This window comes from Pezoporus flaviventris, unplaced genomic scaffold (assembly GCF_033815535.1).
Source record: "Pezoporus flaviventris isolate CSIRO_AGI_PZ_B2104156 unplaced genomic scaffold, CSIRO_AGI_Pfla_v1 ptg000004l, whole genome shotgun sequence".
NCBI classification, from domain to species: Eukaryota; Metazoa; Chordata; class Aves; order Psittaciformes; family Psittacidae; genus Pezoporus; species Pezoporus flaviventris.
Genome location: NW_026892552.1, coordinates 822,732 through 837,943, shown reverse-complemented (window position 1 = coordinate 837,943; position 15,212 = coordinate 822,732). Strand labels below are relative to the sequence as shown.

Here is a 15,212-nt window from a genome sequence, read left to right as displayed (position 1 = left end):
CAGTCTCTCTCCCAGGTACTGAGAATCCTCAGTAGTCAGTGGAGGACCTGCAGTTTCAAACCATGTCTTCTTGCTCCAGCACAACCTACATCTTTCTCCCCTCATACAGACAGGAAGAAAGAAAAAGGTTTTACTACAGCTTTTTCTACATAAATGAAAAAAAATAAGCAGTTTAATGAGGTGAACATATCTTGCAACCCAGCCTTGAGAGAGGATTTCAGCAGGGTTATGTGCTGATGCTGGACAGCCAAACCCAACAGACAAAAACACTCCTATGATGTGGAACAGCAGTGAGAAAACAACTGTTTTGCCCCTCCCAGACATTTTAGTTCATTTTCTTGCGCTTCTTTTGGTTCCCTGATGCCTTCTGCATAGGCAAGGGGAGAGAAAGAGTGCCCAGCTTGTGGTTCTGATCATTTTCAAATTCTGGCAGTCCCTTTGCCTTGGAGACCTTCAACCGCATGGCCTTTGCGATGTCCATCATCCTGGAAAACACCAGAGAAACACTGTGTGAGCAGGGTGCACAAGTCTTCTGTCCCATGATACTCCACAAAAAAATCAACTAACAGGCTTTTGCCACGGGGCAGAAGCCAAAAGGCATGAGCAAGCAGGATGTGTTCTCTGCATGTCAAGGATACCATGGAGACAGATGCTGAAAGTATTCAAAGACTATGAGGTAGATCGTTCCTGGGGAGACTAGAAGGCTACTGAGCTCAGCACCAGCACCTTGGATAGCATTCTAAACCCACACTGCTTTACTCAAGCTTACCTGAGAGAAAAATAATGCTTCCCTATGAAAAGAACAGGCACTGTTTGTGTTCAGATGCTGCTGCTGGCAGCCCATGGTTGCTTCCCTGTGCACTCATCTCTTGTGTATTTTATGATGAATGGAACTTTGTATAGCAAGAACGTCTCTTAGCAACTAAAATTGAGCATTCTTACCTTAAGAAGAGAGGCTTGGCTGAGATGTATAATGTGAAGAGTTTGGACAAGAAAGCACAATCAGAACACACCTGCAAGCTTGTCCAACAGAGAGAACAAAGTGCAACTGAAGGGAAGCTAGCAGAGAAATATATGTCCTGATTTCATCTGGGGTCTTGAGAACACTCAAGTCCCAGAATCCTCCCAGCTGACTTTGTATCTTTGAAAGACATACAGATTGAGTTGGGAAGGGTTCTTCAGTCAAACCTCTCACTTGAAGCATGGATCATCCCATCAGGGGACTTGGGGCTAGGTGTCTCTCCACAATTTTTCCAACAGGTCCTAGCCTCCTCCACCTTTTTCTCAACAGCATCCTATGGCTTGTGTTCTCAGCTTCAGTACAGTAGTTAAGAACAAAATTTTGGTATCAATTGCAAAAAACCAACACAGATTCCTTAAAAAAAACTTAATTGCAACAAGAAAAAGAAAAATTAAAAAAAAAAGAAAATGAAAAAAGGAAAAAATAATGAGAAGAACAAAAAGAATGAAAAGAAAGGGGAATGGGGAAAAGCCAAGAGAGAAAAAGAAAACAAGAAACAGAAGGTGGAAACTAATAGCAAACACTGCTGTTAAACCCACTACTACACATCAAAGAATAAAGAGCACAACTGGGGACAAACTTAGAAGTAACTGCATCATGGCTGACTAAAGAGCTTGCAAAATGAGGAGGTGACTAAGGGCTCAGATTACCTCCCGATATTAATGGACCGTAACATTACACCCCTCAGCCAGAAACCCTAGGATATGCCACAGTGTTTTTCTGAGTTGCAGTGAAGGGTTTGTGTCCCTCCACAGGTCCTACCTGGATGCACACTCACTAAGCAATCCTGATAAGAAAGACCACAGTCTCAGTGACTGAGTTAGGAAGCACATGTCCTTGGTGTAACCATTGCCCACAAAACAGGACAGGGTGTAAGACAGGTGCTAATCAGCACAGCTGAGCAGTCACTAACAGAGGCACCTGATCTCTTTCCAGACACAATTAATAAAAAAGTGCCTGCTGAGCTGATGTCTGCTTGCTGGGAAGCTTCTCATCAAGCACAGTGTACTTCTTGAGCAGTTCTCATCGATGCCTGATTAATTCAGCAGGGGGCTGAGAGACAGTACAGTGCATAAACTGGAATAGAACTCCCAGAGCCTGATGAGCTGGCAGCAGGCTCCGACTGACAGATGCTGGGAAAAGCAGGTCTTGCAGCTAATGGCAGGTGCATGACACTCCTTAGAAAATTGAAGTCTATGGAGCAACTGCCCCAAAGTGCTAACACACCAAGGGTTCTTTGCCCTGAAGCTTATTCTGCAAGCTGTTTTCTACCCATTCACTTTCACTAGATGCGATTTGGCAAACATTTCAAATACTGCCAGCATATGCCATATGGCCAGCATTTCTGCCTACAACCTCTCCCCATGATGTTTGTCGCAGAGTCCCCAAGTTTGTCAGTATTTCAAAAACAATCTTCTTGGAGCCAAGCCCAGAATGGATAAATTTCAGGGGCCTGGGATTCCTCCATGTAAATACAACTACATGCTCAGTGTGCAACTGTGGGAGAAAACCCGTTTCTAGTTTTCCTGTTGCAGTCAGTTGCAAACCTTACAGGTACCTTTGAAATACTACTTACACCCAAATTGGTACCTAACAGGGACTGGAGCTCTGCAGGACAAGGGACACAGAGGTCAAGAAGGTCAAGAGTGATGTGATTTATCATGCAAGAAACAGAGCTGAGTGGCAGGGAGTAAGTCCTGTCGTAGAATCTGCCCCACCTGGCTACCTCTATACTGCCTTGCCTTTATTTTCTTCCCTGCAGAACAGCTGAAGAGCCTTTTGATGCAGTTGAGGACCTCTGTGGCAAGCACCCTTTCTAAGTTTCGGATGTGTAACCACTCCCCTTTACAAATAACAGGGCTTCAAAATAAAGCTTCAACAACCTCGGAAAAGATAGAATCCAGTTACAACAAAAGGGACTTGCTAGCAGGTATTACTGTGCTACTCAGGTACCAGAGGGGCTCCAGAGTGAGATCTCTCCTCAGAGCTCTTTGTAGGAGGGTCACAGCATATCTAACCAGGTGTGAACAAACATGACAACTCACCTGCTTTCTTGGAGCTTCAAGTCATTCTGCAGGACTGTGAGGTCGATTTGGAAGTTGTTAATGTGCAGAGCCAGTGCAATGACATATGCTGTGATTTTAGCCTTCATTGATGCAGAGATTAAATTCTGGACACTGCATGGCAAGAGGAAGAACACATGAGATGTGAAGTGTCAGTGAACCCAGAACACAAGCCCCATTAGGTGCAGACAGAACTGGAGCCCCAGTTAGACATGGTGGACTTTTCCTAGACACCAAAGAAGAGCTCAAAGCAGCACACCTCTGATCACAGGGGCTTAACAGACTTCTTTGTCCACCTCAGGTGCCTACTTCTGTTCAGAAGTAGGGGGCCCCTGAGGTTATCATTATGCAGCCTTGACAAATCCACCAGCTAACGACACTTCAGTCTCTTTGGCACTGGTCTCTTGCAAGAAGGTGGCAAAGGAAAGCTGTTCTGAGGGTATTCAGTGTAAGTACTAATGGCACCTTAAATACATAATCCACACAAATCAGATCCCTGTCTGGTGATCCTCTCGGAGCATTTGACTGCTTGCCATTTGTCACTGGTCAGAGTCTTCAGACAAAACCTGGCCCATTTGGACTCAAACTCTCTGCTTCTGATAGATCAACAGTGGTAGTACAGCTATGCAATAGCAAAGCATCACCATTATGCCCCTTCTAGGCAGCGTGGGTGTTGCCTCTCTGAACATGGAGAAGGCACTGGCAAGAGCGAGGACACTCTTCACTCTTCCCTTTATTTTGGTACTTCCATTCAACAGGATTGCCAGACTCTGTTATAACAAGAGCACTTCCCTGAGCAAGTCAGTTGAATCACCCTCTGATCCAGCAGGACTGCTCAGTCAATGGTCTCTATTAACAGACTGGTTGGGCACAAGGTCTCAGCTTTCTTGGGGCTCTGACAAATAGATCAAACACTAGGGGTTGAGAAAATCTCCCCTGTTTTTACATGATAGACCAGCATTGTCTGAAAGTGCCTACCACCAGCCACAACCCAGTGTTCTGCAGGGATGGAGGCATGAATCAAGAAAATCTACTTACATTTCGGTAGGTTTCCTGATAATGTGTCCATAGACCTTTAAGCTGAACTCTGCTGTATGTCTGGCTCAAGAAAATCAAAGCAAACATAATTCCTTACCTGCTATTGTTGTAGGTCAGTGAAGTGAAATGCTTCATGAGTTTCCTGCTAATAATCTGTGGGCATTCAGGACCCATTGGATCTAGGACAGAAAAGGATTTTACAGTGGAATGAACATACTCTTTCTTGTACTACTACTCCAGCCCCCATAAGAGCACACCTATCACTATGACATTCATCACTCTTCCCAGGAAGATAGAAAACCCAAAAGAAACCTCAGCACTTGATTTCTAGGTCTCATCATTTTTCAGGTCTGAAAGAGGCTCCTAACAGCTTTTATTTTATTTCTAAATGGGATCTCCTACATCAACACTACACAATCTAGAATGCGGGCATGTGCACCTATGCATATATTTCTTTTAATAGATTTCTACCTTTCAATAGATGGTCCTGTCAGAAAATATTATTAAAACTGAAACCACGCTAATGAATTCCTACTAGCACCCAAGACCTGTCATTTCCATGTCATCCTTGACTAAGTTCTACAGGGTGACTCCTCTGTTTACAGCAGTGCAGGAGGATATTCACAACAGGCTTACCATGTCCTCCTCCACCACTCCCTGCCATTGAAAATGCCAATGACATTTTCACCACTGACAAGGAGATACACAGGTTCTATGGAAGATGATAAGTCCTGAAGATTTCAACCAAAATATTTTGTGTAGTCATTTTGAAAACAGCAGTTCCTGACATTTTAAAAGCAGAACCCTGAACGTAACAGAGATACGATCACCGTGACCCACAGACTGAACTAATAAGCAAAGGATGATGAAGACAAAAGCACAAAAAGAAAGATAAAGTATATACTGTGTACTGAATGCCTTTTGCACCTGGAACACGGAGGCTGGATAACACTTTCCAGCTTCTTGGCTTAGGACTAAAGTGTGAAAACATAAAACTTGTTTATAAGTGCAGCACTATTGATAAACTAGGGAGAATCTCAAAATTTCCAATCTAAGCTATCCTGTCTCCTACAAAGAGAATCTCATGGTGCCATTCTGATGCACACCAGTTGCAAACATCCATCTCCCAGCAGATGCAGATCTAGCAACCCTCAACAACATGGAGATCACCAACTTCAGCATGAAATAGGCTGAAATAAACTGCTGCAGCTAGCTGCAGCCTTTCAACCACTAGCTAGCTCTTTCATCACTCAACTCATTCTGGGCAGCTTCATAATTTTCTACTGCAGTAATTACAAAACAAGTCTCAGCATTAAAAAGTCACAGCTTAAAAGTAGAGAAGCTGAAAACTCTTACACTTTGTTTTGATCACTTTCTGGTAGCTGAACTTAATAAGGGTGTCCAGGAACCAGAGGCATCGGGCTTTGTGATCTCTGCTCTTCTCATTAGCAGGCAGGAACTTCAGCTCTTCTAAAACAAAGCAGCAATGGCTGAAGAAAAAAGGAGAGGCTGAGGCTCAAAGAATTAGGAATCAATTTATATCATCAGAAGGACAGGACACACCTGTAACTTCAATGCTCACCTGTTTGAGAATTGCTCCCCGGACACCTCTAAGGATAGCCCAGGAGACTGCTTTGTGAGCACACCTTCCTGTCAATGCCCACCATGTTCAGCCAGCCCCTTTTAGTGTGCAGCTACTAGAAAGGTCCCTGCACTGCAGAAACTGGAGGCTGTTCATGTGGCACAGGCAGGAAGCACAGGTGCAGTTTATGCTCTTCCTGCTCACTTCAGACCCTTAGCAAACAGCCTAATAGCTCTAAATGTATGTCCATGCCAAGCCACAGCAACCTCAACAGCAAATCACTATTTGGCTGTGACAGTGCCCAGCCATGGGAATATCATGTTCAGTACAGGTCTGTGGTCCATCTTCTAGGCACCTGCCTTCAGACCCCACTTAGGATTTCTCCACTCTCTTCCTCTGCAATCAGTTCCCCAAAGAGCAACCATGCTGCTGTGCACACAGTTTCCTCACATGTATAAAATTATACCACATACTCCCCAGGGTAAATGTTGCTCAGCTGTGGCTGGATCAAATGTCCTCCCTCTGCACTGAAAAGGTCAGCCTGGGTACATTGGAGCTGGCAGCAGTAGCCATCTTGATCCACAGATAAACTACAGCTTCACAGGGCACATCGACTATTAAGAAGCTGTTTGCAGCAGCATTACCTTCTCTCTTGTGTTTTCTTGGTGATTTCTTCTGGAGTGATGTTAACAAAAGCTGCTGCTGGAATCCGCAATGCTTCATACTCTGCGGGGGACAGAACTGGAGGGATTTTAAAGAAAAGAACAAAACACCTTTGCTCTCCTTTCTGGTCTGAACAGCCCACAATGAGATAAGCTACATCCATTCTAATTTTAGGAGATACGGGGCAGGGAAGGATGAAACGAAATTACAAATAGGCAGGATGTAACTGCAACACTTGGAAGCTGGCCAACAACAAAGGTCTCTAAAGGACTGTAACTGTACCCCAAGTCATGTCTGCATAGCCAACTTCATTCCTAATCTCAGTCGAACTACTGCCAACAGCGAGGCACAGCATCCTGCTCTCTTGTAGCAAAGAGGCAGGATAAGGGAGAAATCTCAACACATTGTGTCACTGCTCTCAGCTTTTGGCTTGCGAGGGAAGGCGGCTTGGCTCATTCACACACTTTGCAACACTCACTCCCACACGTCAGATCACTGACATCAAGGCTTACAGTTGTATAAGAAACCACTGTGCCACAGAAAAAGATACTGTCCTCAAACTTGTAAACATTTTCTGGTTTGTTAGCATCTTCATTACATGGTGGGAGGAAGGTAGAGATGTTCTGTACATCATCTTGGGCCACATCCTGGATCAGAGCTTTGGAGGGAAGCAGGAAAGAAAAGTATTTGCACCATACAAACAAAAACACTGAGAACATGACCGCAACCCAAATCCTTTCTTTAAATACAAGCCTACTCCATGGTGGTTCTTGCATCAACACCAGTTTAGTCACTAGTTTAAAACACCAGTTTATTTCACTTGGGACAGTAGCAAGGAAAGGCTACAGCTCTTCCACATTTTGTTTTGTTCCTGACACACGGAGGTGGTGACTGTACAGAAAGCATTCCCATAGGCACAAAAAGGCTGACAGTTTCTGACATGCCTGCTATGTACTCAGCACCCTGGGTTTAGCATAGTGTCACCATTTCCACAAAGAACTTCCTGCTCCTTAAAATTTAGAAAAGCCTCTCCAGACTAGATAAAAATCTGGGAAAGAAGTGCACCAAGACAAACTGGTTGCTGCTGCTGCTGCATCTCTTGCCTGCAGGGTGGACAGTATACGTTTTTTGCACTATGGGTTCCACTGGAGAGCCATTTGGCACAAAGCAGCTCCAAGAGCACAGACATTATCCAGCTGGAACAGAACGGATGAGAGCTGATGGGTTCTATAGTCAACAGACATCTCTCCCATTCATAGCCAATGAAACTCACAATCCCAGAAGCACTAGTGGAAAGGAGCTCTGGAGGTCTCCTGTCAAACCTCCTGCTCAGAGTAGCGCTGTCTACAGCACAGTATCAGTGCAACCCTAGATTTGTCCTCCCAAAGCTTGGAAGTCCCAAGGATGATGAGTCTACACCTCTCTGGGATGTGTTCCAGGGCTCCACAATCCTCTAAGGCAAGACAGCTCCCCCAGTCTCCCATCTGGTCCTCTCAAGGTTCAGGTACCACTGCAGCTTGTGCTATTGGTTCTTGTACTGCCTGGTACTGCTGAAAAGGGTTTGGCTTTGACTGCCCTTCAAGTAGCTCTGGGCTGCTGTTAGATCCTCCTTGGCCTCCTCTTTACCAGACTAACCAAGCTCAGCTCCTTCTACCTCTCCTTGTCAGTTGCGTGGCCCCTGCCTGCAAGTTGCATGCCCTCTCCTCTGTCATTTCTTCACCTCCCTCTTGATCAGGACAGGGTAGCAGACTGGACAACATGATACAGATGCAGCTTCACCAGCACTTCACCAGCACTCAAGGGTTATCAACTCTCCTTGAAGCTTCAGCTCAATATCATGCTTTGGAGAGTGAATGTTGCCTGCAATAGTGACAATAACTAAGCGCATGGCAGACTGCCTATTTGCTGCAGGCTCCTCCATAGCAGAAGCCTAATTCCATCAACCTATCTCACAACAGCACATGGAATTGCACTTGATGGGGCTGTGACCTGATTTAGGACATGGACTATTTTACATAGACATGACACTGTGAAGCCAGTGGTACAATTCACCTTAATGAATGTTCAGTGTCTCAATTCAGACCAGGTGAATGCACTGCCTTTATCCCAGAACACTGAATCCCAGGAAATCCCAGAAGAGCTCCCAGTAATGGCCAGGGACATTGATGCCACAGTAATCTTTCCTCCTTCAAGCAACTCCCACAGCAAGACTAGCAGGATCAGAAGGAAGCAGCTCCTTTTCCACTAGAAAGACCTGTGAGTTCTTCCACATGTGCCCTTCTACAGCTGCCTGCTTAGTCACTCAAAGACAACCCCTTTCTTCTTCTCACCATACTTGGCAAGGAGCAGACAGAAAAAGGGGCTTCTGATTGCCTTCATTAAACCCCTGAGACAGTAATATTACCTGTTACTCCCTTTGCATCTATAATGTTTGCTGCTGCTTTTGTCACAGCTGTGTTCAATATATCACTTCCCACTGCATTCATTCGCCGAGAGTTCAGAGCTCGCTTCTGCTTGCTCGTACCAAAGGCCTCAATGCACAAATCCATCTAGGCAAGAAAGATGCAAACTGAAACACACTGCTGAACTGAAGACACTTCGCACACAAGAAGAAAACTCAGCTAACCACCACTTGTTCCACATTCACACTCTCTTAAGAAAACTTCAAACACTGCACTGGGCACAACCCAATCATGCAACAAGCGCTGATCCGCAAGGGTCAGGAAGTAACTGAGATTGCAATCAAACCTAAAATAATTATGAAAATTCTGCAAGGTAGGCACTAATAATGCACTACCTCTTAGACCTGTAAGGCACAGAGGGAGTGCTGAAACTACCCAGGTTTACCCAGCAGTAAACCAAACATCACGTCTCAGATAAGTATCATCTGCCACTGTTAGTGGGATCACAGCAGAATACAATACAGGATTTCAACTTTACCTTCTCCCTGTAGGATTTATTCTGATAATCCTTTGTGTCATCAGGTACTAAGTTATCTATAAAAGGACAAAAGTTAGTATGCTTAGATTGCAGGAGCAAGGACAGCACAGTTTGGTATCCCCTTAGCTCTAATCCATTACTAAAACACTAAGCACATCACTTCAAGATCTCCTCCACAGGACTTTGTCAATTACAGAACACATCGAATAAGAGAGTATGCACCTAGAACACAAAAGGAAAGACAAGCCAATTATTGCTATAAAGTCTATGAGCATAACACATGGACTGCAGCACAGGGGAAAAACAAGCTCCCAAAAGACCAAATTCTTTGGGTTACCCTCCTGAGTTCAATTAAAAAAAAGCAGTTCTGCTGAAGAAAAGCTGTTTTGTTTCTTCAGTGATCCAGTCCCTTGACCTGATAATTTCTAGGCTTCCCTCAGCAGAGCACACCTAGACAAGGCTACACTATTCTGAACAGAATATTCAGAACCTCCACCCTCCCACCCATAATGCTCTCTGGCTAACATCCACCCTACATTTCACCTTAATTTATTCTGCCTGTTTTCACATCATTCAGTGGTTCGGAAGGAGAGTGTAATGTATCCTCCTTCCTTCATACTAAGGGAATAAGGCAGAAATGAGGAAGAAAGAGCAGCCAGGGAGAAAACAGAGTTTTGCTGTCAGCAGTCAAGCAGTCAGTAGCTGAATGCATACATAGGTCTAGCATGCTGTGAATCTGGTGCTGGGGTTAAACAGTATCTTCTTACCTGACAGCAAGGGCTGCATATTGAATATTTCAGCATTATACACTTCCATTTGCCCAGAGTCCTTGTCTAACACACCAATAAAATACCTGGGAAGAAGAGGGGCAAATTATTAGTGAGAGACAGTCCAGTGGAACTGATGTTTTAAAATATATAGTGCAAAGCCATGTGTATTCCTCACCCTCTGCCAATTATTCTGCTTTGCAAATACAAGTTTTCCAAGCGCATTTAGGATGTCACAGTAAAACGAGTTACTGCATGCATGCACATATATAAAAATATAAAGACTTGTTGCCCTAAGTAAACGTAGAAATTTTATGACAATTAAATTAGCTCCAGAATGCTAAATTGTCTTTTGCCTTTTTTGATGTGCCAGAACCTTTGGTTTCTCTTCTATGTTACATATATGTTATGTATAGTGCTTCTATGCAGTTGGCTGTGTTTATAAGCTTTGGTTCCTTGTGGCCAGTTCTCTGCTTAGTACAAGTCACTTTTAAGTCCTCAGAGCTCCTTGGAAATGTGACTTTGCCATTTCTGAAATACGATAATTTCTCTCAGGTAACTTCCTTCTCATCCCACATCTCAAAGGGGCAAGCCCAAATGGTTTATACAGCTCCTCACTATGTCTCATGACCCACCAAAAAGAACAGGCTGTTATGTCACCCTTGGCTAACATGGATCAAGTTATCATCTGCACCAGCTTCTTATCCAGCCAGAAGAGTTTATTCCATATGACCCCTTCTGACTGGTACCTGAACTTCTTCCAGCCCATAACACATTTTCCTAGAAGTCAAAACACGTTTCCTGAAGCAAAAAACCACTTGCACAACAGGCTGCCTACTGCAGTGACAGCAACACTCTATGGCCTCAGAGGAGCTGCCCACATACAGTGGGAACCTCAGCACCTCCTGGCCAGAAAAGATTTTTGGGCAGTTCCTGCTGTCCCAGGAAGCCAAGAGGTTGGATGGACTCAACTCAAGAATAAAGACTTTCCACACAGAATAAAGAGTGGTTTGATCAGAGCTAGTTTCTGCTCCCTGTTACACTTACTTGAGCAGTTGTGAATGCACATTTTTAGGCTAACAGCTGCTAAGAACTATAGGAATGGATCCACTGGAGGAAATCCTCATACATGCAGCTGAAGCAGATGAGGGAGAAAAGGGACAGAAGGATGGTGTGGGAAAACTTAAAAGAAAAGCAAGAAATTACTTAATTGATTCTTGTCTGCATCTCTGTGGATCCTGAGGCATGTGCACACATAATGCAAAACTAATACCTGAAGTTGAACATACTATCAGCAGTCAGCTTGGCTTGTTAGTGTCCATAGCTCAGGATCTTCAGAGGTGCAGGTAAGAACAACTTAAGCCATTAAAACCATCTCTTAATCAGTGCCCAGAGATAAGACTGCTAAATATGCCTAGAAATAATACTGCATTGATATCTGTATCATACATACTCAGAAAATTAAATTTATCATTCAAACTCAAAAACAAAAAGCTCCTTGATGCCTTTTTGCAGCTATAGTATCTTAAACTGAAGACTATTACATCTGAAGGTGCAGTTCTCTGTGTTTCACTTCCCAGAGAAAAGAACAAAGAGTAGTATTAGTATTATTTTGACAGACCATTTGCAGAGGTGAAGCCTGTTCCTTTTACAGAATAGTTTCAGCTGGAAAAAGCCTATAGTGATCATTTAGTGCAACTGCCTGACCAACTCAGGGCTGACCAAAAGTTAAAGCATGTTATTACGGGCATTGCCCAAATACCTTTCAAACACTGACAGGCTTGGGGCATCAACCAACCCCCTTGTAAGCCCGTCCCAGAGTCTGAACACCACCTCTGTAAAGAAATGCTTCCAAAGGTTGGTCTTACTCAGAACACTGGACCATCAGGCTGCCAACATCTGAAAACACCTCCTCTCCATAAAAATTGTACACAGCTCTGCTTTTTACTCCTTCACCTGCATTTTAACTAGTCAGATACAAATCACATCAGTACAGTCCAACTACAGGAGAGATGACCAATGCAAGCAAACCACGTGGGTCAAGTGGAGTGGATCTACAGAGCAAAGCATTTGGTACCAAGATCCTGACATGCACATTAAATGCATTTCAGTCTTGTGTAGGCTAGAAGGAGCAATAATATGCATCAAAGGAGAAAATAAACACCTTTGGGTATAACAAGGCAAGATTATTTCACACTGGCTCTCTACCCTTTTGGTGATGGGTCTGTTAGAGACTGAGAAAGATTTCACATACAAGATACTTAGAGGAGACCAGTAGGATCTGCCCCACTGCCACAAAGGTCATATTGTTACACCAGGACATGTAAAGGCTGGTGATTTCACCAATGTTCTTTTTACAGTGTGGCAGCTTGTTATTTCACATAGCAACCCCGTACTGTGGCCCTGAAGTTAAATGGTGATTAATGACCCAGAAGGTTCCTGGGCAGCAGCAGATGATCTTGGCAATTTCTTAACGTTAGTTTTATAGCTTCTTAATAGCAAAGCTATTATTCCTACATCTCAACTACATCAAATCATCTCCTCAGCTTTTCCTTCTGAAGACCTTTTCAAACACACACCATATGAAACATCACAACTTCCAAAGGGATGTAAAGTACACAAACTATGCAGCTGCCAGATACTGGAGTCTTCCAACAAATCAAATCACAGCCTCCATGGGAACTTCTGAGCCACATTTAAAAAAGGCTACCAGGAACTTTGTGTATGAGCAACACCTCTGCTTCTGCCTCCAAGTTCATGCCCCCATTTTGCTAGCAATCCATACCTGCATAGGGAATTACATTTCATAGCTCCGCTGCCAAAGTTATTCCCCACATATGAAAGCCTTTCAGTTTCTGAGACCTGAAAAACAAAGGAAAATTACTTGAGTACGGGACTGTGAATAACCTTCTCTGCATTTCATTTTCCCTGGTGCCACACAGCTCTACATTCCTAGGCATCAGACACTAGCCCACCCTGGGTACACTGAGCATCAGGTCAAAATCTTTAACAGACAAGATTTCTTGAAGCTGAGACCACCAATGATATATAATTCTACCTCAGCTTTCACTTTAGCCAGAAGATGAGGAACCGCTGCAAAGAAATCATGTGAATAGTAATTTAAACGTAGAGTCTATGTGTGTAATATAATTTTCAATGATCTACCTAAAGGTCTAGTACTGCCAAGGGACTACAATTCACTGACTATAAAAAAGAGCCAGCACTACTACAAACACCTCAACCACCTAAATGCATTTCAAAATATTTGTGTTTGTACTATACTACAGTGTGTTTCCCCTGAGTAATTGGAATTACTCATAACTGGCTGAAAAATAAATGGCTGAAAAGCCATTTATTCGTTGAATCATGCATGTAGGCAGCTGCAAAACTTACCAATAGCAGAACAAAGCAACTTCTGACTTTAATCTTGGCTCCCTCTTCAGTGAAAAGATATAAATTCCCTTATAATGTAACTTAACAAAAACAACAACAAAAAAATTTGATAAAGAATCCACTGTGTTCACTGCATAAACATAACACAGCAGATTTTGTGACCAAATGGACATGACTAGTTGTTAAGTAACAGCTTTTCATTTTCAAACATTTTTTCCCTCTAGGTTATTAAAATAAATCATGAACACACGCAACTTCAGTGCCTCAGCCTTTGCCTAAGAATACCATGTATACATCAAATTTTTGTCAAATAAGCACATACTCAGCTCTGATGGAAATTTACTCACACATCTGTCTCGATATCCTTAATCACAAACATTCCATATTGCAATTTTTCAGATTCCTTTCTGTTCCAAGAGTTAACTCACAATGCCAAGAGGGTGATCATGACGTGCTCCACAGAAACCATAGTGGCCCTGCAGAACCTGCACCCACTTCTCCAGGGTCCAAGGACTCCTTGTGGGTCTCTGCAGAAATGCCGGGAGCGTGGCTCACCAGCATAGAGCATTCTGCAGAGTAAGGGAAGGGTTCTTCCCATCCGTGCCAAGGACTTCCCTGTTCTGCCACACCCCTATCACGCCCAACTGCATTATGGCAGCAGCCCACATAAGAACCAGAACTTCACAGAGTGACAATCAAACAAGTTGGAAAAGACCTTTAAGATCAAGTCAAAATGTCCTCAACACTGCCAACGCCACCACTAAATCATGTCACTAAGGGCCTTGTCTAGGCGGTTTGGTGACTCCACTGCCCTGGGCAGCCTGTTCCAATGCCTCACCACCCTTTGGAAAAGGAATTGTTCCTAATCTCCAGTCTAAACCTCCCATGGTACAGCTTGATGCTGCTCCCTGTTGCCCTATCCCTTGTTCTTTGGGAGAAGAGTCTGTGCTTCTGTACCTCCAACAGGTGCTACCGCCTCCCGGCATGACTCTCCAAGTCTAAAGTGCAGCAGTGCAGCCCTCGTTACACGGCTACATAAGGGCGGGTAGACGGTACCAGCTGCACGGTACGTACCACGAACGGTACCATTTCGGGGCGGCCGCAGCTCCAGGCTTCCGCGGCCACCCTCACAGGAGCCCACACTGCTGCCCACACGAGGCCCGGCTACAGAGTGTGATCTTCAGGCGAGCCCTTACCAAAATCCTCCGGTGCTTCTTCCGGGGGTGTGCCGTGTCCCTGTTTCGGTAGACGATGAACCGCATGGAGCCGGTCCGCTGCAGCCTGCCGTTGGAGAACTGCACTGCAGGGCGGCGAAGAGAGGCCGTAAGCCAGGGTGGCCTGGCCTGGCACTGCCCTGCCCCACAACCCCGATCCCGCAACCCCGATCCCGCTCCCGTCCGCCCCATCTTGGCTCCTGCCTCACCCAGCACCGCCGGCTGTTCCGAGCCGGGGTGTCCGCGGTAGCGCCAAGTAGCGGTGGCGCCGGCCATGGCGGCAAAACGCGAGGACTGCCGCTGGCTCTCGGGGAAGCGGGACTCACTCAATCACGGCTGTGCTTATTGTCGTATCCGGTGGGGAGTAGGGAAGAAGACGGCGGCGCCGTTGCCTATCAGTAACGAGGGCTCTGATTGGTTGATGGCCGGGAAGGCCGGGAAGGCCGGCCTGCCCCCGCCCGCCGAGCGGGTTGCTGCACGATGGCGTCACTTCCGTCCGACGGCGCTGCAGCGGAGGTCCCGTGAGGGCGG

The 15,212-nt window shown here is 44.9% G+C and overlaps 1 protein-coding gene across 1 annotated transcript; it reads right to left on the bottom strand.

Annotated features, from left to right (window-relative positions):
- Positions 1–114: 114 nt before the first annotated feature.
- On the bottom strand, positions 115–14,957 carry POLR1E (RNA polymerase I subunit E). The gene is made up of 12 exons (XM_061445357.1): positions 14,891–14,957; positions 14,664–14,767; positions 12,860–12,936; positions 10,075–10,160; positions 9,308–9,363; positions 8,772–8,916; positions 6,918–7,025; positions 6,349–6,445; positions 5,479–5,612; positions 4,220–4,301; positions 3,067–3,198; positions 115–485 (listed from the first exon to the last, which is right to left on the bottom strand). The coding sequence occupies exons 1-12, from the start codon at positions 14,955–14,957 to the stop codon at positions 326–328; spliced, it is 1,248 nt and encodes a 415-aa protein (XP_061301341.1). The 3' UTR covers positions 115–325.
- Positions 14,958–15,212: the final 255 nt, after the last annotated feature.